This window comes from Doryrhamphus excisus, linkage group LG19 (assembly GCF_037039965.1).
Source record: "Doryrhamphus excisus strain RoL-2023G ecotype Guam linkage group LG19, RoL_Dexc_Guam_v1.1, whole genome shotgun sequence".
NCBI classification, from domain to species: Eukaryota; Metazoa; Chordata; class Actinopteri; order Syngnathiformes; family Syngnathidae; genus Doryrhamphus; species Doryrhamphus excisus.
The window spans coordinates 15305897-15333806 of NC_136375.1; the positions used below are offsets into that span (position 1 = coordinate 15305897).

Genomic DNA, 27910 nt, shown 5'->3' on the forward strand with positions numbered 1-27910 from the left:
ATTACATGTGCTTTACCCCCCCCCACCCAACCCCCCCGCAAAACCACAAAAAGCTCACAGCAGCGACGCAAGTATGATCAAGTAGAAATATACACCTATAGAAATATACGCTATTTCATCTCATACAGTACCTTGTTGTGCTTGCCTCTTCACACACTGCACCACATAATAATAATAATAATAATACCTATTCTGAATAATTTCAACATCAATATTGATCATAATAATAACAATCTTATGATGAATATCAATAGTAATGACCTCCCTACGTCTTGTATGTTGTGTTGCTTGGAGCCCTGTGCGAAGGAAAGGCGGGCGTCCATAAGGTGGCGCTAAGAGGAGGCTGGCTGCGTCGTATGCGCCTTCTAGCACATGGCACCGTTTGGCTCCACCTCCCCGGGGGTGTAGAAGTCCGGGATGGGGAGGCCGGTGTGCAGTGTGACCTGCACAGACACAATAAAACACAAGGGTGAGGACTGAGGTGGATGGCAACCCAACATGGCTGCCATACCGCCCGGCACGTTTCGAAGCCCATTCTAACGCATTGGATATTAACAAACTCCATTTTTAAAACACACACATTTTGTTTGGGAATTTTCTATCATTTTTTTTTTCACTGGAATTTTTTTTTACACTGATTTTTTTTATAAAGTGAATTTTTCTAAACTGAATTTCAGGATAGTGGATTCATTTTAAAGCAGATTTAATGAATTTTAAAACACACTTATTTTACTTGGAAATTAATTAATTTTTTTTGCACTGAATTTTTTTTCAATGTAATTTTTTTTTATAAAGTGAATTTTTCTAAACTGAATTTCAGGATAATGGATTTATTTTAAAACACATTTAATGAATTTTAAAACACACTTATTTTACTTGGAGATTATCTTTCAATTATTTTTTTTGCACTGAATTTTTTTTTACACTGTTAATTTCTGGTTAATAGAATTTTTAAAAACTATGAATATTAAATCACAGTATTTTAAAATACACCAATTTTGCTTGGGGATTTTCTATAAATTGTTTTTTTTTTCACTGAATTTTTTTATAAAGTGAATTTTTCTCAACTAAATTTCAGGATAATGGATTTATTTTAAAGCAAATGTTATGAATTTTGAAACACGCTTATTTTACTTGGAAATTATCTTTTAATAATTTTTTTGCACTGAATTTTTTTTTTACACTGAATTTTTCAAAAGTGAATTTTCATGAACTGAATTGTTTTTGTTGAAATTTTCAGAACAATTTAATGTAATCATTTACATGAACTCAGAAAAAAATTATCTTCATATAATTTTATAACTTTATTTTGGTAACATAACATTTTCCTTATAACCGTATATAATAATATTGGTATTTTATTTTCATAATGTCATGATTTGAGTCTTTCATAAGGTAAAATGGTAAAATACATTCTGGTTCTTATTATGATAACTTTAATTATGTCAATAAAATTTATAATATTATTAATAATTTAGAAATAATTCACTTTATTCAACATTACTCCCAACTTTTTTTCTCAAATTTAGAACACTGTGAAATATAATAAAAATAATAATAAATAAAATACTTGAAAGTACAAATGATTTAAAAGCCTTCAAATTTCTTGGAGGTGCAACCCCCCCACTATCCTCCTTTAAAATGTAGAAGTCTTGGGGGTGTTTTCTTTAAATATTTAATCCTCAGTGCCAGAGCTTGTAAAAGCAGCCCAGAGGGAAAACGTCATATACATATTTCATATTTCATGTATCAAAACGAAGTAGGAAGCTCGAAATGGGAGCATTTAGAGAAATGCACATATTCTATCATAGCTTTGTGATTTATTGTCCTCCTACCTGGACATTTCGGTTGAGGCTGATGGCGGGGTAGTAGAGGCCCTCCAAGCCTTCGAAGGCCACGGGACCTTGCTGCTCGTCGTTGATGAGGAAGATGATGATCCCACGCGTGAAGTCGAGCAGCACGCCGATGGTCGAGCCTTTGCTGATGCCGCCGTCCGTTCTGTACCGATCACAAAATCGACCGACGAACTGAAATATTTGCTGATGTCACACACCCGACAAACACGTGTTGCTAGGCAGAATTCAGATAGCTCAATCTTAATTGGCCAAAAAACTAAAAACAAAAAAGTCGGAAAATACTTCCAGTTATACAAAAGTTTGGGGACACTTCCTCATGTTATTAAACGAGAAGGTGTCTCCAAACTTTTGAAGTCAGCATAAAGTAAAACCATGGCTGACGAGACACAGGCTAGCACCATATGTAAGTATGTATGCAAGAATGCATGTGTGCATGGATGTACTATGTATGTAAGTAAGAATGTTCTGTATGTACAGTGTAAGTGTATGTAAGAATGTATGTATGCAACAAAAGATGTATGTATGTACAGTGTGCAATGTATATATGTAAGAATTTACTTATAAATATATGTAAGAATGCATGTATGTAAAAATGTACTGTATGCAGGTACTAATGTATGTATATAAGTAATAATGTATGTGTGTAAGAATATACTGTATGTAGGCAATGTATGTATGTATGAATGTAAGTAATATAACAATGTATGAATTTATGTAAGAATGAATGTAAAAATTTACTTATAAATATATGTAAGAATGCACGTATGTCAAAATGTACTGTATGCAGGTACTAATGTATGTATATAAGTAATAATGTATGTATGTAAGAATATACTGTGTGTAGGCAATGTATGTATGTATGAATGTAAGTAATATAACAATGTATGAATTTATGTAGGAATGTATGAATGTAAGTAAGGTTGACTAATAAGAATGCATGTAAGAATATACTGTATGTAGGCAATGTATGTATGTATGAATGTAAGTAATATAACAATGTATGAAATTATGTAAGAATGTATGAATGTAAGTAAGGTTGACTAATAAGAATGCATGTAAGAATGTATGCGTATTGTGTATGTAGGAAAGAATGCATGTATGTATGTATGATTGTACATATGTAAGAATGCAGTATCTATGTAGGAATTTACATAAGTAAAATGTATGTATGTACAGCCTCTATGTAAGAATGTATGTACAAATTTTCCACTAAATATGGATGTGTGGGAAGGGAATTACCTGTTGGTGTGCGAGTTGTTGTGCATGAACCAGGATCGGTTGTTGTCCACGTACATGGCCCAGGCCTTGTCGTCCTTGCCCAGCATCACGTCCTTCAGCACGTCGCCCCGCGCCACCCCGAAGGCGGGGTCTGGGTGGTTGTCGTAGCGGTCCAGCGTCATTTCCCAGTAGTGCACGCCGCGGGAGAAGGCCGTGTTGCCCATGGCCACGCGGTCGTCGTAGCTGTTGCACGTCACGGTCAGGTTGTCGTTGGAGAAGATGATGTCCGGGTGGGCTGAGGCGGGGTCAAAGGTGAACCACGCTACTGGGGGGGGGGAGAGCGGCACAAGGGTTTGCTTAGCGACCGCGGCAAAAACATGTGACACAAGACGTGATGGACCATAGTTCATGTAGGAATAAAATACTAACAAATATTCATTCATTCAGGGTCGCGGGGGTGCTGGAGCCTATCCCAGCTGTAGCCAGCCAATCACAGGGCACATATAGACAAACAACCATTCACACTCACATTCATACCTATGGACAATTTGGAGTCGCTAATTAACCTAGCATGTTTTTTGGAATGTGGGAGGAAACCGGAATACCCGAAGAAAACCCACTCAATTCACAGGGAGAACATGCAAACTCCACATGAGTGTGGAATCAAACACAAGTCTTCTAGCTGTGTGGCCTGCGCGTTAACCACTCAACCGCCGTGCATGTGCATGTTTTTTTTTTTACTTCTAAGAGCCAGTGGCGTCATTAGGCCTATTTTAAAATTTTCTTAAGCCCCCTAAATAATTTGATATTTTTTATTGATTTTTAATTTTTTTTATTATTATTATTATTTTTTTACCAAAAAAATTATATAATAGGTCAAAAGCAGGCTAATACTAGCTAATAATCATTTATTCGTTTTCTACTACTTATCCTCAGGAGGGTCGCGGTGGGTGCTGGAGCCTATCCCAGCTGTCTTGGAGCGAGAGGTGGGGTACACCCTGGACTGGTGGCCAGCCAATCACAGGGCACATATAGACAAACAACCATTCACACTCACATTCATACCTATGGACAATTTGGAGTGGCCAATTAACCTAGCATGTTTTTTTTTGTTTTTTTTTACTTCTAAGAGCCAGTGGCGTCCTGAGGCCTATTTTTAAATGTTCTTAAGCCCCTAAATAATTTGATATTTTTTATAGATTTTTATTTTTTTATTTTTTATTTTTTTTTTACAAAAAAAAAATCGGACAAATTTTATATAATAGGGCAAAAACAGGCTAATAAGCAAACCAATAAGCAGGCTGGACTGGTGGCCAGCCAATCACAGGGCACATATAGACAAACAACCATTCACACTCACATTCATCATTCATCAGCTATCATTAATAGTAAATAAATACAATATGTCATATATAAGCAGAATAAAAACAAATATTAATTTGTTACAAAGTACTCAGCTCTCCAAATGGGCTCCACTGGACTTGCTGCTTTTATGGCCTTTCTTAACAAACGTGAACAATTCTTCCACGTGTCCTCCTAATATATACGGAACTAATATCACATGAAGTCCAGTGAAGCCCACACAGCGTCAAAGCCATGACAGAGGAAGTAGGAAACAAAAAAGGCAACCCAAGTCAGCAATGAAAGCATCCCTACCTGAGCCTATAGATTGCATATCGCAGGGGGGGAGTCCAGCTGGAAGGTGAAATGAAGCGGAGGGGGAGGAGGAAGAGGAGGAAGCGGTGATAGGGAGAGGAGGGAGCTGCTTTATAACTCAGTGGCAGAAGAAAACAAAACCTACGGGAGACACTTGGAAAAGGTCAAGGGACAATTTGGAGCTTTTTTGTTGTTGTTGTTGTTGTTGTTTTCAGGCTGATCCACTGGTGAGCTTCCCCGTCAACATTCATCTACATGGGTAAGCAAGCGCATGGAGCCTGTGCACTACTAACGTAAAAAAATTAAATTAAAGGTCCCCTATTATGCAAAAATATCATAAATCTGTATGCGTAAAAATAAAAACAAACACAAATGCTACAATGCTAAATAGTTTTATGTCAGTACGGCTTACTAAAAGTCCAAATCCCGGTATATATATATGTCCAATAACACGATTTAGGTTAGCTCACATACGGGGGGGACCTTTAAAATTGCAAGCGGTGATTGCGGTCATTGAACGCACCCTCAGACGTCTGCATGATCAGAGTCTTGCTGTACTGGCCCACCCCGCTGCCGTTGAAGGCCTTCACTCTGGACTTGTACGTGCTGTTGTAGTGGAGGCCGTCCACCGTGCAGATGGTCTCCGCACCTACGTACACTTCCTGTGTGGGAAACACACACATAGTGCGTAAGTAAGTGTGACGTTTTTTTTTTTTTTTTTATCCCAAAATTAGAGTCCCGTTTGGAGATTCGGTGATGGATAAAAGGGGCTAAAACAGGAAGCGTGGGCGAGTCGGCCCACGCTGGAGTATAAATACAGACTCAACTGGCCGCGGCGCAGCGTTGGCGAGTCCCCGGTGAGTCAGCGTGCGGACGAGGGAGAGGAAACGTGTAACAACGCCATGTGTAAAGTCGCACATTACTTACAGACACGCAGTCTCCAAGGCAGCATCATTGGATACTGTTATGTATCATTCTCAACGCAATTAATTACTGCGGCCACTAGGTGTCGCCAAAGGATGTTAAATGATACATATGCTTGGACATGCAAGTAGAGGACCAGCCAAACTATAACAAAAATGGACTTTTACTCTGGAAAATAATAATAATAATGGTGCTTGTTGTTAGTACTGTGTTCATTTATACATATATAAAAATAACAAAATACCTGCAAAAATACACATGCGTGGGTTTTCTCCGGGTACTCCGGTTTCCTCCCACATTCCAAAAAAACATGCTAGGCTAATTAGCGACTCCAAATTGTCCATAGGTATGAATGTGAGTGTGAATGGTTGTTTGTCTATATGTGCCCTGTGATTGGCTGGCCACCAGTCCAGGGTGTACCCCGCCTCTCGCCCCAAGACAGCTGGGATAGGCTCCAGCAATGAATGAATATTATATTACACACTATTTATTTATACTGTATATTATATCAAAAGTCATTTGGCATATTATACATAATTAATTTTGCATATTATATTAGATATAGTGTGTGACAGGTGGGATAGGCTCCAGCACGCCCGCGACCCTCATGAGCATAAGCGATGAATAAAATGAATAATGAATTCATGCATAATGTATAAATAAACTGTATCTAATTTTTTTCGCGGGCGTGCTGGAGCCTATCCCAGCTGTATTCAGGCTGGACTGTTGGCCAGCCAATCACAGGGCACATATAGACAAACAACCATTCACACTCACATTCATACCTATGGACAATTTGGAGTGGCCATTGCATGGGACTACATGTACTGTATGCTAATGTCTTGATTTTTCTCAAGCTGCTGCGTTTATGCTTACGAGTCTCAAGAAGTCATGGGAAGCTTCCTCCTTGTTTTCCAAAATAAAACACACTTCTGGTGGTGATTAGCAACTTTTAGATTGAAAATCCCGATGAAAGGGAAATACTACATCCTTGTGTGAAGGTCGTCCTTGTTCAGCACGTATTCACAAAGACGCGTCTCGGTGGCTTAAGTGGACGCATTACACGATGACACGATGATCCCAGATCATCCCAGACGCCATCTTCCCACAGGAAGTGGAGCACATGACCTACCCTGAACGGTCCCCCGTCTCCATCGTCCAGCTCCAGGATGTATCCGTCCACGGCGATGGTGGAGAGCGGCGGCTGTTTCCATGACAACGTGGCGCTGTTGTTCTCAGTGCAGCATTCTTCCAGCTGGAGCATGGGGGCGGCCGGCACTGAGGAGGAGGAGGAGGAGTTACTTTTCAACGCACGTCCGCACACTTCATTAGGAACGCCGGTACCTTTCATTTGCACAAAGTCCAGCTGGTGGATGGTCTGCAGCAGGGGGGCGCTGTCCAGGGTCAGGTCAAAGTCGCTAGTCATCCTGGGGGTCAGCGTCCCTTTTCCCCATTGGCTCTCTGTCATCAGAACCCTCCGAATCAGAGCGTCCGAGATCTGATGAGTGCAATCAAACATACCCGACGCTTCATTAGATACACCTGCATGAGAAGAGGGATGGTTTTCTCTGTTTTTCATGCTGTGTTCACCTCTAAATGCCAACAATTCCACTCAAGAAAACCATGGGCCAAGCGGAGAAAATGAGCGGTCTCATTTTTATGTTGTTTTCACCTCTAAATGCAGCCCACTCAATGCTTTTTGTGTTGTTTTCACCTCTAAATGCAGAGAAGTCTACTCAAGAAAACCATGGGCCAAGCAGATATAATAGGCGTTCTCATTTTTATGTTGTTTTCACCTCTAAATGCAGCCCACTCAATGCATTTTGTGTTGTTTTCACCTCTAAATGCAGAGAAGTCTACTCAAGAAAACCATGGGCCAAGCTGAAAAAATGAGCGGTCTCATTTTTCTGTTGTTTTCACCTCTAAATGCAGCCCACTCAATGCTTTTTGTGTTGTTTTCACCTCTAATTGCAGAGAAGTCCACTCAAGAAAACCATGGGCCAAGCGGAGAAAATGAGTGCTCTCATTTTTATGTTGTTTTCACCTCTAAATGCAGCCCACTCAATGCTTTTTGTGTTGTTTTCACCTCTAAATGCAGCCCACTCAATGCTTTTTGTGTTGTTTTCACCTCTAAATGCAGCCCACTCAATGCATTTTGTGTTGTTTTCACCTCTAAATGCAGAGAAGTCTACTCAAGAAAACCATGGGCCAAGCTGAAAAAATGAGCGGTCTCATTTTTCTGTTGTTTTCACCTCTAAATGCAGCCCACTCAATGCTTTTTGTGTTGTTTTCACCTATAAATGCAGAGCCAAGAAAACTCAAGAAAACCATGGCCCAAGCGGACAAAATGAGTGCTCTCATTTTTACGTTGTTTTCACCTCTAAATGCAGCCCACTCAATGCTTTTTATATTGTTTTCACCTCTAAATGCAGCCCACTCAATGCATTTTGTGTTGTTTTCACCTCTAAATGCAGAGAAGTCTACTCAAGAAAACCATGGGCCAAGCAGAAAAAATGAGCGGTCTCATTTTTCTGTTGTTTTCACCTCTAAATGCAGCCCACTCAATGCTTTTTGTGTTGTTTTCATCTCTAAATGCAGAGAAGTCCACTCAAGAAAACCATGGGCCAAGCGGAGAAAATGAGTGCTCTTATTTTTATGTTGTTTTCACCTCTAAATGCAGTCCACTCAATGCTTTTTGTTGTTTACCACCTCTAAATGCAGTGAAGTCTGCATTTAGAGGTGAACACAACATGAAAAGGAGACTATATATATATATATATAGAGAGAGAGAGAGAGAGAGAGAGGAAACCGACTAGTTTTCATTTTGTTTTTACCTCTAAATGCAAGGTAGACTGCATTTAGAGGTGAACACAACATGAAAAGGAGAGCGCTAGATAAGAGAGAGAGAGAGAGAGCGCGAGGGAACCAACTCTAGTTTTCTTTTTGCTTTCACCTCTAAATGCAAGGCAGACTGTATTTAGAGGTGAACACAACATGAAAAGGAGAGCGCTAAATAAGAGAGAGAGAGAGGGAACCAACTCTAGTTTTCATTTTGTTTTCACCTCTAAATGCAAGGTAGACTGTATTTAGAGGTGAACACAACATGAAAAGGAGAGGGCTAGATAAGAGAGAGAGCGAGGGAACCAACTCTAGTTTTCATTTTGTTTTCACCTCTAAATGCAAGGTAGACTGCATTTAGAGGTGAACACAACATGAAAAGGAGAGAGCTATATATAGAGAGAGAACGAGAGAGGGAGAGCGAGAGAGGGGAAACCAACTCTAGTTTTCATTTTGTTTTTCACCTCTAAATGCAAGTCAGACTGCATTTAGAGGTGAACCCAACATGAAAAGGAGCGAGTTATATATATATATATATATATATATACATATACATAGCGAGAGAGAGAGAGAGCGAGCGAGGGAACCAACTCTAGTTTTCATTTTGTTTTCACCTCTAAATGCAAGGTAGACTGCATTAAGAGGTGAACACAACATGAAAAGGAGAGGGCTATATATATAGAGAGAACAAGAGATGGAGAGAGAGAGAGAGAGGAAACCAACTCTAGTTTTCATTTTGTTTTCACCTCTAAATGCAAGGCAGACTGTATTTAGAGGTGAACACAACATGAAAAGGAGAGAGTTATATATATATACACAGAGCGAGAGAGAGAAAACCAGCTCTAGTTTTCATTTTGTTTTCACCTCTAAATGCAAGGCAGACTGTATTTAGAGGTGAACACAACATGAAAAGGAGAGAGTTATATATATATACACAGAGCGAGAGAGAGAAAACCAGCTCTAGTTTTCATTTTGTTTTCACCTCTAAATGCAGCCCAACCAAGAAAAGCAGGTTTTTATGTTGTTTTCACCTCTAAGTCTACATGAGCAACTGGAACCAGAGACCCAACAAAAGTATTTTGATCCCTCAAGATTTTAGTTTTTCAAATCTCGTGTCTTTTTTCTGGTCTTATGAGACACTGACAACATTGTTGATGTGATGTAAGCAGTTTTGGAGGACTGCAGGTCCTGGGGAAGAACTTGAACTCTCATATTGTGTATGTGACTGGACAGGTGTGGTCCGTCCATACTGGTCCTCAGTAGTAAGGGATGAGACCTAAAAGGTTGAGAAAGCGTGTCTGACCTGGAGGAACCCGCTGGGGTCGTTCTCCTTGATGACCTCCAAGCAGTACTCCATGAGGCCCGTGGTCTGACGCAGCTTCACCGTGCAGTGGGAGATCTGATCCCGGACCACCTGCAGAAACAGGAAGATGAGAACTGAAGTGTTTTTATTGAACGCGTGGGATGCAAGTGACAGACGCAGGACGAGCAGGGCCGTCGGCCCCGTGGCATCGAACAATTTACAGGACGGAAGGTGGATTTGGAATATTTTTAGCTTAGATACTTGACGTGTCCTCACAGCCACAGCCCGCCCACCCGCCTGCCCATCAACGACGACGTCCTCCCAGCTTGCAAATAAGAAAGAGCAGAAACGGAGCAGAGAGGGTTGCTAGGTAACAGTAACCTCGCCGCTGCTGTGCCAGCAGGCCGAGAGGTGGAAGGAAAATCCTCTCGGCAGAGAAAGAATGAACGCAGGCGGCGTAGCGTGACACCCACTCACTAAACAAGAAGCATGCACCAATCATGCTCAATAGGCACTGCCCTACTCTGCATAGAAAGGAGAGGGAGAGTTGGCAGTAACAGGAAGGCTAAAGTAATGACAGTATTTCAATACATTGATTTATTTATTATTTATTAAATAAAATACATATGTACCCATATGTATGTACCTGTATGTATGTACACGTATGTATGTACCCGTATGTATGTAAATGTATGTACGTATGTACCCGTATGTATGTACTTGTATGTACCCGTATGTATGTTCCCGTATGTATGTACCTGTATGTACACGTAAGTATGTACCTGTATGTACCCGGATGTATGTACCTGTATGTATGTACCCATATCTATGTACTTGTATGTACCCGTATGTATGTACCTGTATGTATGTACACGTATGTATGTATGTACCCGTATGTATGTAACCGTATGTATGTACCTGTATGTATGTACATGTATGTACGTATGTACCCGTATGTATGTACTTGTATGTACCCGTATGTATGTTCCCGTATGTATGTACCTGTATGTACACGTAAGTATGTACCTGTATGTACCCGGATGTATGTACCTGTATGTATGTACCCATATCTATGTACTTGTATGTACCCGTATGTATGTACCTGTATGTATGTACACGTATGTATGTACCCGTATGTATGTAACCGTATGTATGTACCTGTATGTATGTACATGTATGTACGTATGTACCCGTATGTATGTACTTGTATGTACCCGTATGTATGTTCCCGTATGTATGTACCTGTATGTACACGTAAGTATGTACCTGAATGTACCCGGATGTATGTACCTGTATGTATGTACCCATATCTATGTACTTGTATGTACCCGTATGTATGTACCCATAAGTATGTACCTGTATGTACCCGTATGTATGTACTTGTATGTACCTGTAAGTATGTACCTGTATGTATGTACTTGTATGTACCTGTAAGTATGTACCCATATGTATGTACTTGTATGTACCCGTATGTATGTACCCATATGTATGTACCCGTATGTATGTACTTGTATGTACCCGTATGTATGTACTTGTATGTACCCGTATGTATGTACCTGTATGTATGTACCCGTATGTATGTACCCATATGTATGTACCCGTGTGTATGTACCCATATGTATGCACCTGTATGTACCCGTAAGTATGTACCTGTATGTACCCGTAAGTATGTACCTGTATGTACCCGTAAGTATGTACCTGTATGTACCCGTATGTATGTACCCGTATGTATGTATGTACCTGTATGTACTTGTATGTATGTACCCGTATGTACCTGTATGTATGTACCCGTATGTACCTGTATGTATGTACCTGTATGTATGTACCTGTATGTACCTGTATGTATGTACCTGTATGTATGTACCCGTATGTACCCGTATGTATGTACCCGTATTTATTTATTTATTTATTTATTTATTTATTTATTTATTTATTTATTCAATAAATTGATTTTTCTCACATGTTACTTACTAACAGAAACCAATAACAAACCCTGGATTATCTTTTTGAGGCTGCAAAATCAACAAATTCCTCCAGGCGGGGGAGGGGGGGAATATCTCAAATGTGGCCTCAAATAACCCCGCCCCCCCCCCCCCACAGATCCCTTGTCTCCCGTACGTTGACGGCAGACAGAGGATGAGTGCAGTGTTCCTGTGTAAAAAAAAAAGACGCACAGTTAACCTTACAATCCACCGTGTGCCAATGTTATCAACCCCCCCAGATCCACCCCCCCCCAACCCCCCAGGCGAGCGTTTAGAGCTGCTGACGGCGACGAGAGCTGCCGTTTCTGAGGGAGAAAGAAAGTCCGTCATCTGGCCGTGGCCAGTGCCGTTGTCACGGTGATGGAATGCATTGTCCCCACGGGCGCCGCCAGGATGGCCCCAACCGCCCACTGGAAAGCTACGTACGTCTTGTACTTTACATAGTTATATTTCATATATCTTATTGTTATTATTATTATGTAAGGAGAACTGACTCAGCATTCCAATGATCCTGACAGCCATCCATGCATTTTCTATGCTGTAGCCTCCATAAATGCTATTATTTCATATCATCATTGAAGGTTATTGTTCTTATTTATTCATGAATATGTCATATTTCAGGAAGGGCCTTTGGCAACAGCGTCAGAAGACAAATGAGTGTCTTGTGGTGTCGACGCTATCAGGACACTGCGACACTTTTAGCCCAGACAGCTTGTGGAGCCGCAGTCACCTGACCTGCAGCCCTGCAGCCCTGCAGCCCTGCGGCCCTGCAGCCCTGCGGCCCTGCGTGACCAATACCTTGCAGCTTTACACCCGGATAGCACCCAAAACTCTTCAGACGTCTGCCTGTATGTACCCGGATGTATGTACCTGTATGTATGTACCTGTATGTATGTACCCGTATGTATGTACCCGTATGTATGTACCTGTATGTATGTATGTACGTACTTGTATGTATGTACCCGTATGTATGTACCTGTATGTATGTACCTGTATGTATGTACCCGTATGTATGTACCTGTATGTATGTATGTACGTACTTGTATGTATGTACCCGTATGTATGTACCTGTATGTATGTACCCGTATGTATGTACTTGTATGTATGTACCCGTATGTATGTACCCGTACTTGTACTTGTTTGTATGTACTCGTATGTATGTACCGTATGTATCTACCTGTATGTACCCGTATGTATGTACTTGTATGTATGTACCCATATGTATGTACCTGTATGTACCCGTATGTATGTACCCATATGTATGTACCTGTATGTATGTACCTGTATGTATGTACCTGGATGTATGTACTTGTATGTACCCGGATGTATGTACCTGTATGTATGTACGTACTTGTATGTATGTACCCGTATGTATGTACCGTATGTACATATGTACCCGTACTTGTACTTGTTTGTATGTACTCGTGTGTATGTACTTGTTTGTATGTACCCGTGTGTATGTACTGGTATTTATGTACCCATATGTATGTACCCGTATGTATGTACCTGTATGTACCCGTATGTATGTACCTGTATGTATGTACCCGTATGTATGTACCTGTATGTACCCGTATGTATGTACCTGTATGTATGTACGTACCCGTATGTATGTACCTGTATGTACCCGTGTGTATGTACCTGTATGTACCCGTATGTATGTACCTGTATGTACCCGTATGTATGTACCTGTATGTATGTACGTACCCGTATGTATGTGCCTGTATGTACCCGTATGTATGTACCTGTATGTACCCGTATGTATGTACTTGTATGTAACTGTATGTATGTACCCGTATGTATGTACCTGTATGTGCCCGTAAGTACTATGTACTTGTATGTACCCATATGTATGTAGCTGTATGTACCTGTGTGCATGTACCCGTATCTTATTTTATTATAGTCGATATGTTTTCAAATGCTTACTTCATTTCCTTTCCATGGTAATGTAGTATTGGTAATGCAGTATTGGTAATGCAGTATTGGTAATGTAGTATTTAGTATGACGCAGGCTTTACTGTCTATTGATTTGTGTGACTGTGTGAGTGTGCTCACATGTTGCCACACAGATCTCCCCCATGTGTGAAACATCCATTCCAGCCAGCGCCGGAGCGTGAAATTGGCCGCCACGCAGCATCCGTCCCTCCAACGTGTCGCTCGCTCCATCATCTGACAAACGTCACATGCGCGCATGTGTGTGAAATCGCCGCTAAAATCCATCACCGGCGGATCTTATTCTATCTGTTGAGGGGACCACGCTGTCGAAATGAAAGAGTAGTCAGCGTACGACTGACTATCCACGAGTGCTATGGTGAGCTGCGGTTCACCTGTTGGCTGGACCGGCGGCGGTTTCTGCTTCACAATGTCAAGTTAAGTGTTGGAATTTACCTTTCCCCTAAGTGAACCACGGCACCCTCCCCAGTGTCAGCAGCACTCGTGCGCCCCCAGACCATGACACTGCCACCACAATGCTACATCTATATTCTATACTGCTGCCATGCAGCCTATACACTGACTACATTAAAGTTGATTGTCATAAAATCCCGTTTCCCCTAAATGAGCCGCAGCTCCCCAGTGCTGGCAGCACTCATTTCCAAGTTTATTAATGTGCGGCTTGTGCTAAAAATAAAAAAGAACAAAGAAATGAAGAAAAATACCATAATTTTAGTAGCCTGAATTTGAAATATTAAACTAAGTAAACAAATAATTATGTTATTTATTTATTATAAATATTTTTTGGTAATTTTAATATAACAAAAAGAAAAAAGAGGTTAGGAAAATGTATAATACAAAATATTAGAAAAATATTTCAAGAGAATACAGTGAAAATGTTCCAAGAAAAATGCAATTTTATTAAAAACAAAACAACAAATAAAGTTGGAATGTTTGAAAAATTAGGTTGGGGAAACTGATTTTAAATTATGGTAATAAAGGTAAAATATTACTTTTGCTTTTTTTAAAAAGCAACAGCAGAAATACAAAAAAACAGCAAAAAAATACAAAAATAAAGTCAAAATATTAAGAGAAAAAAAATCATAATCTCCGGAGATTAAAGTAAAAATATTCTGTGGATGAAGTCATAATTTTGACAAGAAAATTGACAAGAGGAAAATGAAATTGAAATTGTTAGAAAATAAGACAATATTATTAAAAGCAGCTGAAAGGGGAATTTTTCGTAATTTTACTTGAATAAAGTCAAAATAAAATAAAAGTTGTAATAAACACAAAAAATTGTCTTAATTTTATTAGCATAATGTTGAAATATTACAGAAAATAATATTCTTTTTAAGTCCCAATATTATGAAAATGCAGTTGTCATTTTTAGAAAATTAGGTTGGATTCAAAGTTCTAATATTACGAGAATAAAGTCATAATATTACAAAGAAAAAAATGTAAACAGAGAAGATTAAAATATTAGGAAAATTATACATCTTTAAAAAAGCGTTTGACTCATTTTAGTATATATTTATATTTTTGGGGGAAAATTTTTTAGTAGCATTTCACCGATGTCACAAAGCGGAAATGCAGTTTAAAAAAAAATTGCGTATTTAAAAGATATCAGTACTCCCATTACAAGGTGAAAACTGCCATGCGGCCCAGGTACTTCTTCACAACCGAACCGCAGCTCCCCCCACAGTGTCGGCACCACTCGTGCTCTTGACGAGCTGGCATAAAACGCTAGCATCCCGTTCCTACTCACCTTGAGCTTGTGTTCGTGCTCCTTGTTGACGCGAGCCAGCAGCTGAGCCTTGCGGCGGTTCAGGGCGTCGATGAGGGCGTCGCACTGCGCCACCAGACACGCCTCGAACTCCACGCCGTTCTCCTGCCCAACCCAGGCGAATGTCAGTACCGTTATGTTGCCCTGTAGCGGCGGCGGGGTCCCAGAACTCCTACCTGGATGTGCTGCACCGTGTTTCGGAGCTGGACCAGGAACTCTTTGGCCTCGGTGGCTCGGTCCGACAGTCCGTTGAGCGCCTGAGACAGCTGACCCTGTAGGGAACGGGAAGGGGTTAGCATTAGCATTAGCATTGCAGCTAAACATCATGGAACGGACACAAGTTGGGCCGACGTACCATGTCTCATGTGCAAGTGTGATGACAACCATAGAGCTGATGCCATGTTTCCAACTCTTTTGGGGTGTGGAACCTGCTGCTCGTTGAGCAGAGCCGTAAGTCCTTTCAACCAAGTTAAGAATGAGTTGACTAGATATTTTTGTGCAGGGCTTCACAGGACAGTTTGACCCTGGAACAGATCAATCCAATGACCATTATTTCCTACAACGCTTGGAGCAAACCCAAGGCCTGGGGGCCAGATGTGGCCCGCCATATCACTTCATGTGGCCTGAAAGCCTGGAAACAATGCATTTTTTTATGCATTGTATAATTTTTTAAAAGCGATTATTTAATAATTTTTTTACATGATTTTAAAATATATTTGTCATTATTATTATTATTAAATAATGTCTTTTTTATTCTTTAAAATGCATCATATTAAGTAAGAATGAATAAAAATAAATAGAGTTTAATATTGATTTTTATTACATTAAATTAAATACATATTATTAAATGACATTTTATTAAATTATTAAATTTACTATTGCTAATATTAAGTACAAATAATTGTTAAAAATATTAATGATATTATATTAATTATAAATATTAATACAAATATATTTTGTTTTCATTAAATAAATATTACATTTATTTCTTGTATTTTATTATTCTTGATAATTATTACATTATATTAAGTAAAAAAATAATGAAAATAAATAAAATAGTCAATCTTTTCAGTCAATTTCAGACATAATATTTGCACTTCATTTTTGTTTGCTAACAAACCCAATTTAAAATTAATTTAATTAATTTAATTTAATTTAAAATTTTCACCGACTCACGGGTACTCGACAAAAGGTTGAGTTTCGCTGACTCACGGGTGTTCGACACAGGATGGAGTTTCACCGACTCACGGGTGTTCGACAAAAGATGGAGTTTCACCGACTCACGGGTGCTCGACACAGGATGGAGTTTCACCGACTCACGGGTACTCGACAAAGGATGGAGTTTCACTGACTCACGGGTGCTCGACACAGGATGGAGTTTCACTGACAGACTTGTCAAACGAACAATTCACTTGCTCAGCCCTCATAAGTTTGATTGACTCAGCTGTGCTCAACAAAGACCCGAGTATCACCGACTCATGGGTGCTCAACAAAGACTCTGCGTTCAAAGTCTCGCTAATTCTCAACTTGAGAAGACTCGAGTTTCCCCGACTCACAGGTACTCGACGAAATCTCAAGTTTCATTGGCTGGCAGGTTCATCGCAGACTTGACAAAACAATTCACTTGCTCACTGCACCAAAGACTCGAGTTCTACCGACTCACAGGTGCTTGACAAAGACTCAACTTTCACAGACTCGTTTGACAAAACGAACAATTGACTTGATCAGTCCGGAAGTTTAACAAAGACTCGAGTTTTCCAGACTCACAGGGATGAACGACTCTTTTTGAGTAATCAACTACCTGATTGGTAGTTACGCTAGCTAACATATTGCTCTAAACTCATAAAACATAATTTTAAGTCCATGACTAAAGAAACTATTTTGTTGAATAATATGTGGAACGTGCTGCATTTTTTTTGGAAGCACTAATCATCGGAGTAATGAAGCCCAGTCGGAAAAACACGTAGCGCATGAATAATTCTCCCCACGCTATTCAGTGTCAACAGAACACATTTTGGATGAAACCACTAGCGAGGAAGGTGGAAATCCCACACGCAGGACACGGAATGACGTGGCTAAGCTCTTTCAAAGAAAGGCCAAAGTAAAGTGACTTTTACTGCATCGTCGCCTCCATTCCGGGCAGTCATGATTGGCTTACACACACACACACACACACACACACACACACACACACACACACACACTCACACACACACGACCATAAAGCTCTCATTTGTCCATATTAGAAACACAGCTTTTCTAAAAGCTCGTGTCTAACAGTTTGATGCTGCATTATTCATCACTTGTATCATCAATAATGCACAGGACGCTCTTATTGACACCAAAAAGCTGTGAAATTCTGATTATGGACATAATAATAATCATCATAAAATAATCATCATAATCATCATCATCATAAAATAATCATAATAATAATAATCATAATCATAATAATCATAAAATAATAATCATCATAAAATAATCATAATAATAATAATAATCATAAAATAATAATCATCATCATCATCACCATCATAAAATAATCATAATAATAATCACCATCATAAAATAATAATAATAATAATAATAATAAAACAATAATAATAATCATCATCATCATAAAATAATAATCATCATAATAATCATCATCATAATAATCATCATAATCATCATAATCATAATAATCATCATAAAATATTCATAATTATAATAATAATCATCATCATGCTAATCGTAATAATAATCAGAATAATAATAATAATCATCATCATCATAATCATCATCATCATAAAGTAATAATAATAATAATAATAATAAAATCATAATAATAAGCATCATCATAAAATAATCATAGTAATAACATCATCATAAAACAATAATAATAATCATAATCATCATAATCATCATAATAAAATAATAATCATCATCATAATAATAATAACAATCATAATAATTGTCATAAAATAATAATCATCATAAAATATTCATAATTCTCATCATCATGCTAATCGTAATAATAATCATAATAATCATCATCATCATCATCATAAAATAATAATAATAATAATATCATCATCATAATAATAATCATAATAATAATAATCATCATCATCATCATAACCATCATAATAATAATCATAATGAGCTGAGGGAAACCGTGTCCTTATTTGCCGTCCACACGGGACAGCAGCAAAGGAAATGGGACACACGTGATCTATTCTCAGCGCTGTCCGATTTATCAGGCGAAGGCGTCGACTAATTGGGGGGATAAATAACGGCTCTGGTTTGGGTTTAAAACTGGGGGCCGGAGGGACTGGATTTGAGGGCATCTTGTGTACATCTTCCATGTTTTTGTGGGCGGAACAAGAAGATACGAGTTCCTATTAGCGCCTCGGTTCCATTAACAGCAATGTCTCCTATAGTCGGCGGGTGCGTGGTTTACAGCAGCAAATCACTGCGGGGGATGTGGAGCGTTTGAGTAATTATGCAAATGTTGCTTGGGAAAAAGCAAAAGATCCAAAACAAAAACAACTCTCTCACGGGTGCTCGACAAAAACTTGAGTTTCACAACTTGTAGATGCTTGACAAAGCAGCAAGTTTTACCGATTCACGTGGGCTCAACGCTGACTCACGGGTAATCAAAAAGGAATCAAGTTTCACTGACTCACGGGTGATCGCCAAGGAATCGAGTTTCATTGACTCATAGGTGCATCCCAGACTTGACAAAACAAACGATTCACTTGTTCAGCCCCTAAGCTTCGCTGATTCACGGGTGCTCAACAAAGACTCCAAATTTCACTGACTCACGGGTGATCGACAAGGAATCGAGATTCATCAACAAAAACTTGAGTTTCACAACTTTGACAAAGAATCGACTCTCACTGACTCAGGGGTTCTCGACAAGGACTCCAGTTTAACAGACTCACAGGTACTTGACAAAGACCCTGGTTGCATCACAGAACAAACTGATTCACTTGTTCAGCTCGTAAGCTTCACTGATTCACTGATTCCACTGACTCATGTGGGCTCAATGAAGACTTGAGTTTCACTGACTCTCGAGTGATCCACAAAGAATCGAGTTTCAATGACTCACAGGTGATTCACAAAGAATCGAGTTTCACTGACTCACGGGTGATTCACAAAGAATCGAGTTTCACTGACTCACGGGTGATTCACAAAAAATCGAGTTTCACTGACTCACGGGTGATTCACAAAGAATCGGGTTTCACTGACTCACGGGTGATTCACAAAGAATCGAGTTTCACTGACTCACGGGTGATTCACAAAGAATCGAGTTTCACTGACTCACGGGTGATTCACAAAGAATCGAGTTTCACTGACTCACGGGTGATTCACAAAGAATCGAGTTTCACTGACTCACGGGTGATTCACAAAGAATCGAGTTTCACTGACTCACGGGTGATTCACAAAGAATCGAGTTTCACTGACTCACGGGTGATTCACAAAGAATCGAGTTTCACTGACTCACGGGTGATTCACAAAGAATCGAGTTTCAATGACTCACGGGTGATTCACAAAGAATCAAATTTCACTGACTCACAGGTGATCGCCATGGTTACTTGACAATGACTCAAGTTTAAAAGACTTACGGGTACTGGACAAACACCCAAGTTTCACTGACCCATAGGGCTCGACAAAGACTCGAATTTCACCGTCATTATTATTATTATTATTAATATTATTATTATTATTATTATTATTATTATGAACTCCACAAGATGGCAGCATCTGCATTTGCGGTATCATGATTGGTCAGCTCTGGATGCGCTTTAAAATGAGCCGCTGTTGTGTTGCACTTGTCAAACAGTGCGGGTCCAACCGTTACCGTTACCGTTACGAGCGTCAGCTCTTCGGACATCGCCGGCGTTTACATGGCGCCGTGCAGAAGAGATACGAGCTGGTTTTTCAACAGACCCGAGCGAGTAGAGGGGAATACTAAAAAGGGAAGGAGTGCGAAGAGGAACGGGATTATTGTGGTTGCCATGGAGACCAGCAGCACTGACACTTCTTCACCAAAAAAAAAAAAAAAAGTGTTTGCAAAGTTGGACAGTAAAGATGACAAACACCAGATGGGCAAAGAAACGGTACTTAATGATAACCAGGAAGCGCAAGTGCTTTGAATTTGAACGCTGACATTTTTTCCATGGATGGCGAACAAGGTGTTTATTATCCTGGATGTCCTGGATGTCCTGGATGACGGTGGCACGGGTGTGAAATGAAACTGACAGCGTCTGATGCGCCAGTGTTCCTAATGAAAATAAGTGTCCAATGTGTCTGCCAAACATTGAGGGTTGCTGCTGTTGCCATGGCGACCATGCAACCCCCGTTTATTTGGACGCTGATGTTGCAGAGAGAAGAAGTTGAACAAAGCTGGGATAAAATCGCAAGATGGATAAACATCCATCCATCCATTTTCTATGCCGCTTATCCTCACTAGAGTCGAAGGGGATGCTGGAGCCTATCCCAGCGGTCACTGGGCGAGAGGTGGGGTACACCCCGGACTAATCGATGGGTAATCATGGTTCTTATAAAAGGATCTTGGGGAGTCCAATGATGCATCAGTGCAACTCACTTGTGTTGGAATTCAAGTTTGACCCACAACTCCCGGCAGCACTCATGCACGCTACCACTTTCAAACTTAATAGCCGTCAGAACACAACAATCTTGCAATTCACTTCTGTTGGAATTCATGTTTGACCCATAACTCCCGGCAGCACTCATGCACGCTAACACCCCCATACTTGACGGTCGACAGAACAAACAATCTTGCAACTCACGTGTGTTGGAATTCAAGTTTGAACCACAACTCCCGGCAGCACTCATGCACTCTACCACCCCCATACTTGACAGTCGGCAGAACACAACGATCTTGCAACTCACTTGTGTTGGAATTCAAGTTTGAACCACAACTCCCGGCAGCACTCATGCACGCTACCACCCCCATACTTGACAGTTGTCAGAACACAACAATCTTGCAACTCACTTGTGTTGGAATTCATGTTGCTCCTATATGAACCGCTACTCCCGGCAGCACTCATGCACGCTACCACCCCCATACTTGACAGTCGGCAGAACAGAACAATCTTGCAACTCACTTGTGTTGGAATTCAAGTTTGAACCACAACTCCCGGCAGCACTCATGCACTCTACCACTCCCATACTTGACAGTCGGCAGAACACAACGATCTTGCAACTCACTTGTGTTGGAATTCAAGTTTGAACCACAACTCCCGGCAGCACTCATGCACGCTACCACCCCCATACTTGACAGTTGTCAGAACACAACAATCTTGCAACTCACTTGTGTTGGAATTCATGTTGCTCCTATATGAACCGCTACTCCCGGCAGCACTCATGCACGCTACCACCCCCATACCTGACAGTCGGCAGAACACAACAATCTTGTAACTCACTTGTGTTGGAATTCATGTTTGACCCACAACTCCCGGCAGCACTCAAGCACGCTACCACCCCCATACTTGACAGTCGGCAGAACAGATCAATCTTGCAACTCACTTGTGTTGGAATTCAAGTTTGAACCACAACTCCCGGCAGCACTCATGCACGCTACCACCCCCATACTTGACGGTCGGCAGAACACAACAATCTTGTAACTCACTTGTGTTGGAATTCATGTTGCTCCTATATGAACCGCCACTTCTGGCAGCACTCATGCACGCTTGCACCGCCAAGCTTGACTGTCGGAAAGAATCTTGCGACTCACTTGTGTTGAAATTCATGCTTCCCCTCAATGACCCTCAGCTCCTGGCAGCATTCATGCATGCTATCAGCGCCATACTTGATGCACTCCCAGATGCACTCATGCATGCTAGCACCGCCATACTTGACTGTCGGAAAGACACAATCTTACGACTCACTTGTGTTGGAATTCATATTTCCCCTCAATGAACCATCACTCCCGGCAGCAATCATGCACACTTGCACCATCATGTTTTACTGTCGGAAAGAATCTTGCGCCTCACTTCTGTTGAAATTCATGCCCACCAACCAGCACTCATGTACCCTACCGCCGGCATGTTGACTGTGGGCAAGACAAAATAATCTTGCGACTCACTTGTGTTGGAATTCATTTTGCCACTAAATGAACCGCCACTCCAGGGAGCACTCATGCACACTACAACCACCATGTTGGCTGCTAGCAAGACACAATGGTCTTGTGACTCACTTGCGTTGGAATTCATGTTGCCCCTCAAGAACCTCAGCTCCTGGCAGCATTCATGCACGCGAGCAGCGCCATACTTGTATTACCAGATATTGGTTGTGTTGACAATAAATGTATACTCCTGTACAAGCTGTATACTTTGCAAAGTATATCCACATCTACCGTACTTCCTATAATAAAAAAAACTACTAGTGTATACTATTCTCCAAAATATAATATTAAAATGAACAATAAAAGGTGGGTGATAAATACATGGCACCATGTAAATACACACATACGTATATACTGTAGCATGAAATACTCAAGCAGTTTACACACAGAGAGGCCAAAATACAAAAACATAGGAAGTAAAAAAACATAATGTACCCGTCTTTGCCTGGACATGGCTTCAGTCGCCATCACACTTTAAAGAGACCGAGGTGCCTTGAGAAAAAAAAATCAGCGGCGCGATCCAGCACCACGAGATCTGAAGCCCGATGCCCAACGGCGTCAGCTCCTAACTGTCGGCCATCCGCAGAGCCTCGGCTTCACCGACCAGCAGGTGCCGCCTCCTGAGGCTGCTGGGAACGACCTGGCTTTCATGTACGCTGACGTGACGGCAAATTGGAACGCTCATGCAGCCTTGTGCACGATGATGTAGATGTACGTCCCTCTAAAGTCAAGCTGGAGTGTGAAGGAGGAGGCTGCCCACCACTACCTACAAATAGCATCTTGGTCTACTCGAGCGTTTATGTGCTGTGTTAAACTGCAGGCACTCGTGCGCGTTCACGGACCATTAAGATACCAAAATATGTGCTAGTATAAAAATGTCTGCTTTTCCAACATTATTTTAGTCATGGAACAACGTGACGGGGCTAGAATGTTGTAGATGGAGCACTATTTTATGCTACTGCACGACAAAGCACTCGTGCGCTCACCGGTCACAACATTTCGTACTCATGGACCATCTAGTAAGACACCAAAATATATGTTAGTATAAAAATGTTTACTTTTCCAACATTATTTTGGTCATGGAACAATGCACTATTTTATGCCACTGCTCGACAAAGCACTCGTGCGCTCACCGGTCACAACATTAGATACTCATGAACCATCTATTAAGACACCAAAATATGTGCTAGTATAAAAATGTCTGCTTTTCCACATTGTTTTAGTCATGGAACAACGTGACGGGGCTAGAATGTTGTAGATGGAGCACTATTTTATGCTACTGCACGACAAAGCACTCGTGCGCTCACCGGTCACAACATTTCGTACTCATGGACCATCTAGTAAGACACCAAAATATATGTTAGTATAAAAATGTTTACTTTTCCAACATTATTTTGGTCATGGAACAACGCACTATTTTATGCCACTGCAAGTCAAAGCACTCGTGCGCTCACCGGTCACAACATTAGATACTCATTGACCATCTATTAAGACACCAAAATATGTGCTAGTATAAAAATGTCTGCTTTTACAACATTGTTTTGGTCATGGAACAACGTGATGGGGCTGGAATGTTGTAGATGGAGCACTATTTTATGCTACTGCACGACAAAGCACTCGTGCGCTCACCGGTCACAACATTTCGTACTCATGGACCATCTATTAAGACACCAAAATATATGTTAGTATAAAATGTTTACTTTTCCAACATTATTTTGGTCATGGAACAACTCACTATTTTATGCCACTGCAAGTCAAAGCACTCGTGCTCTCACCGGTCACAACATTAGATACTCATTGACCATCTATTAAGACACCAAAATATGTGCTAGTATAAAAATGTCTGCTTTTACAACATTATTTTGGTCATGGAGCAATCATGGAGAATGTTGAAGATGGAACACTATTTTATGCCACTGCACGACAAAGCACTCGTGTGCTCACCGGTCACAACATTAGGTACACAAGCACCATCTACCGAGACTCCAAAACAAATGCTAGTATGAAAATTTCGATTTTGGCCATGATATGACATAACAGGGCCAGAATGTTGCAGCACGTTTTTACGCCACTATAGGACTGAAGCACTCGTACGCTTAGCAGTCACAACACTAAGTGCACATGCACCATTTACTGTGACACCAAAACAAGTGCTAGCATGAAAACTTCTGCTTTTACACCTTTTTTGATCATGGAACAACATAACAGGTCCAGAATGTTGCAGATGCAGCACGGTTTTACGCCACTACAGGACTGAGGCACTCGTGCGCTTAGCGGTCACAACACTAAGTACACATGCACCATCTATTGTGACACCAAAACAACTGCTAGCATGAAAACTTTTGCTTTTACAACACATTTTGTGGTCATGAAACGACACGATAGGGCCAGAATGTTGCAGAGGCAACACTGTTTTACGCCACTACAGGACTGAAGCACTCGTACGCTTAGCGGTCACAACACTAGGTACACATGCGCCATTTACTGTGACACCAAAACAACTGCTAGCATGAAAACTTTTGCTTTTACAACACATTTTGTGGTCATGAAACGACACAATAGGGCCAGAAAGTTGCAGATGCAGCACTCGTGCGCTCATTGGTCACAACATTAAGCACACATGCACCATCTACTGAGACACTGAAACAAGTGATAGTATAAAAATGATGGCTTTACTAAATATTTCTGACATGACAGGGTCAGAATGTTGCAGATGCAGCACTCATGCGCTCATTGGTCACAACATTAAGCACACATGCACCATCTACTGAGACACTGAAACAAGTGATAGTATAAAAATGATGGTTTTACGAAATATTTTTGACGTGACAGGGTCAGAATGTCGCAGATGTACCGCTATTTTATGGAAGCACTCGTGCGCTCGTGCTGCGTGTTGGTGGGTTTACCCACCTTGTGTAGTTTCCACATAGCCCCCAGAGCCTTGACCTCATGCGTGCCGTGCTTGCCCTCCTCCAGGCACTGGTAGCACACCGGCGTCTTGCACTGCACGCAGTACATGCTCAGGTTCTCCAGCTCATGCTCCGTGCACGTCGAGATCTTCCTCGGGCTGGCGCGGCGGCTGATGCGGCCCTGCGCCGGTGGAACCAGCCGATGCTTGGCCAGGGGTCCCCGGGGCGGGTGGCAACGCAGGCGGCAGGGCTCGCAGTAGAAGACGTCGCATTGCTCGCACATGGCGGTGGCCTCCCTGGGGCTCTTCTCGCACAGCTGACACTTCAAGGCGGCCGCTTTGCTCTGCTGGTAGCGGTCCACCACCCCTTCCAGGACGCGGTTCTTGGGGAAGCCGCGGAGCCCTCGCTCGTCCAGGATGAGGCTGCGGTGGCACTGCGGGCATGTGAGGCACGCGTTGCGGGGGATGGGGGCCAGGCAGGCGGGCTGCGGGAGCAAGTGGTGCTGGGAAGCGGGCTGGGGGACTGCCGGGGGGAACACCCGCACCCCGTTGGGAGACTTCTGGCACGGCGTGGTGGGGGCGCTGACGAAGCCCCCGTAGGAGCCGTATCCGCTGTCCGCCTCGCTGTACAAGCTCATTTTATCCAAATCCAAGTAGTCGTAATCGGATATGCCCGACCCGGAGGCTCGGCTGCTCTGAGGGGATTCGGCGTCGGGGGTTTGGACCAGGATGTTCCGAGCGCAAGCCAGGCAAATGTTGTGCGAGCAGGGCAGGATAATGGGCTCCCGGTAGAAGGAGCCACACACCGGGCACTTCAGCTCGTCCTCCATCTCGTCCATGATTTCCTGGGGGGGGTGAAGAAGAGCAGAACCGGCAACAGAACCTCGGACCCGCAGCAGGTGCCGAGCGTTAGCGCTAACACTGACACGTCCGTCTGCGAACACAGCAGCTTAATCTCAACCAGGCGGTGGAGGAGGACGAGGCGGACCTAGACAGCCCGGGCTGAGTCTCCACCAATAGGAGAGCAGGAGGGGCTCTGGCCGGGCTGCTATTGGACCAGCGGGGGATTCTCGTCGAGGATTGGAGGGATGAAAAGTGTGCCTTCTTTAATGAGCTTCGGCTGTATAAGTGCCAACAAACACAATCTTCATGTTTCCTTCAGTAGTGCCGAGAAATGACGTTTTGTTTGTTCCTCATAATTAAAAAAAATTATAATTAAAAAAATACATTATAATAATTAAAAAAATAATTTTTTATCATAACATTAGGATTTTTTTTCTCATAAAATTTTGTGTTTTTTTGGTTACAATACAACACTTTTCTCTTAACAATTTCACTTTACTCTCATAAAATAAATATGTTTTTTTTATTTATGCAGTTTTTTAAATGTAATTTTCGAAATATTTCAACTTTTTTCTTGTAATATTTTTCCTCATAACATTATAACATTTTCTGCAGTCTAATACAAAAAATGACAACTCATTACATTGTACATCACTTTCTAATGTCCTGGGAAAATAGGACATTTAGTCACCCCATTTTCAACAAGACTTCAATCCATCTTCTTGGAGGAATATTGGAATAAAGTCATAATATTAAAGGAATAAAGTCGTCATATCAAATGAATGAAGTCATAATATTATGGAATTGAAGTCGTAATTTCAAATGAATAAAATCATAATATTAAAGGAATAAAGTCATAATATTATGGAAATAAAGTCATAATATTTAGTGAATTGAGTCATAATATTAAAGGAATAAAGTCATAATATTATTGGAATAATGTCATAATTTGAAAGGAATAAAGTCGTCATATAAAATGAATGAAGTCATAATATTATGGAATTAAAGTCGTAATTTCAAACGAATAAAGTCATAATATTATGGAAATAAAGTCATAATATTTAGTCAATAAAGTCATAATTTTATGAGAATAAAGTCATAATATTAAAGGAATAAAGTGATAATATTATTGAAATAAAGTCATAATATTATGACAATAAAGTCATAATATCAAAGGAATAAAGTCATAATATTATTGGAATAATGTCATAATATGAAAGGAATAAAGTTGTCATATAAAATGAATGAAGTCATAATATTATGGAATTAAAGTCATAATATTTAGTCAATAAAGTCATAATTTTATGAGAATAAAGAGATAATATTAAAGGAATAAAGTGATAATATTATTGAAATAAAGTCATAATATTATGAGAATAAAGTCATAATTTCAAACGAATAAAGTCATAATATTAAAAGAATAAAGTCATAATATTATGGAAATAAAGTCATAATATTTAGTCAATAAAGTCACAATTTTATGAGAATAAAGTGATAATATTAAAGGAATAAAGTGATAATATTATTGGAAT

General features: G+C 40.7%; 1 protein-coding gene across 5 annotated transcripts; it reads right to left on the reverse strand.

The window, feature by feature from the left end:
* Positions 1-300: 300 nt before the first annotated feature.
* On the reverse strand, positions 301-26534 carry trim9 (tripartite motif containing 9). 5 transcript variants are annotated; one of them, XM_058057016.2, is made up of 11 exons: positions 25538-26530; positions 15669-15764; positions 15475-15597; positions 9796-9906; positions 6999-7152; positions 6787-6932; positions 5254-5392; positions 4731-4769; positions 3096-3399; positions 1836-1998; positions 301-443 (listed from the first exon to the last, which is right to left on the reverse strand). In XM_058057016.2, the coding sequence occupies exons 1-11, from the start codon at positions 26372-26374 to the stop codon at positions 366-368; spliced, it is 2190 nt and encodes a 729-aa protein (XP_057912999.2). In that variant the 5' UTR covers positions 26375-26530; the 3' UTR covers positions 301-365. The 5 variants fall into 5 exon arrangements, with proteins under 5 accessions (XP_057912999.2, XP_057912997.2, XP_057912996.2 ...); XM_058057014.2 differs by having other exon boundaries at positions 3096-3396; positions 6787-7152; positions 25538-26534; XM_058057013.2 differs by having other exon boundaries at positions 6787-7152; positions 25538-26534.
* Positions 26535-27910: the final 1376 nt, after the last annotated feature.

Excerpts from the sequence above, each read along its gene's own strand:
- trim9 (XM_058057013.2), bottom strand. The coding sequence starts at position 26,374 with ATGGACGAGATGGAGGACGAGCTGAAGTGCCCGGTGTGTGGCTCCTTC. Across the intron at positions 1,999-3,095 it reads AACAACTCGCACACCAACAG|AACGGACGGCGGCATCAGCA; the intron begins GTAATTCCCTTC and ends TGATCGGTACAG. Across the intron at positions 444-1,835 it reads GCCTCAACCGAAATGTCCAG|GTCACACTGCACACCGGCCT; the intron begins GTAGGAGGACAA and ends GTGTCTGTGCAG.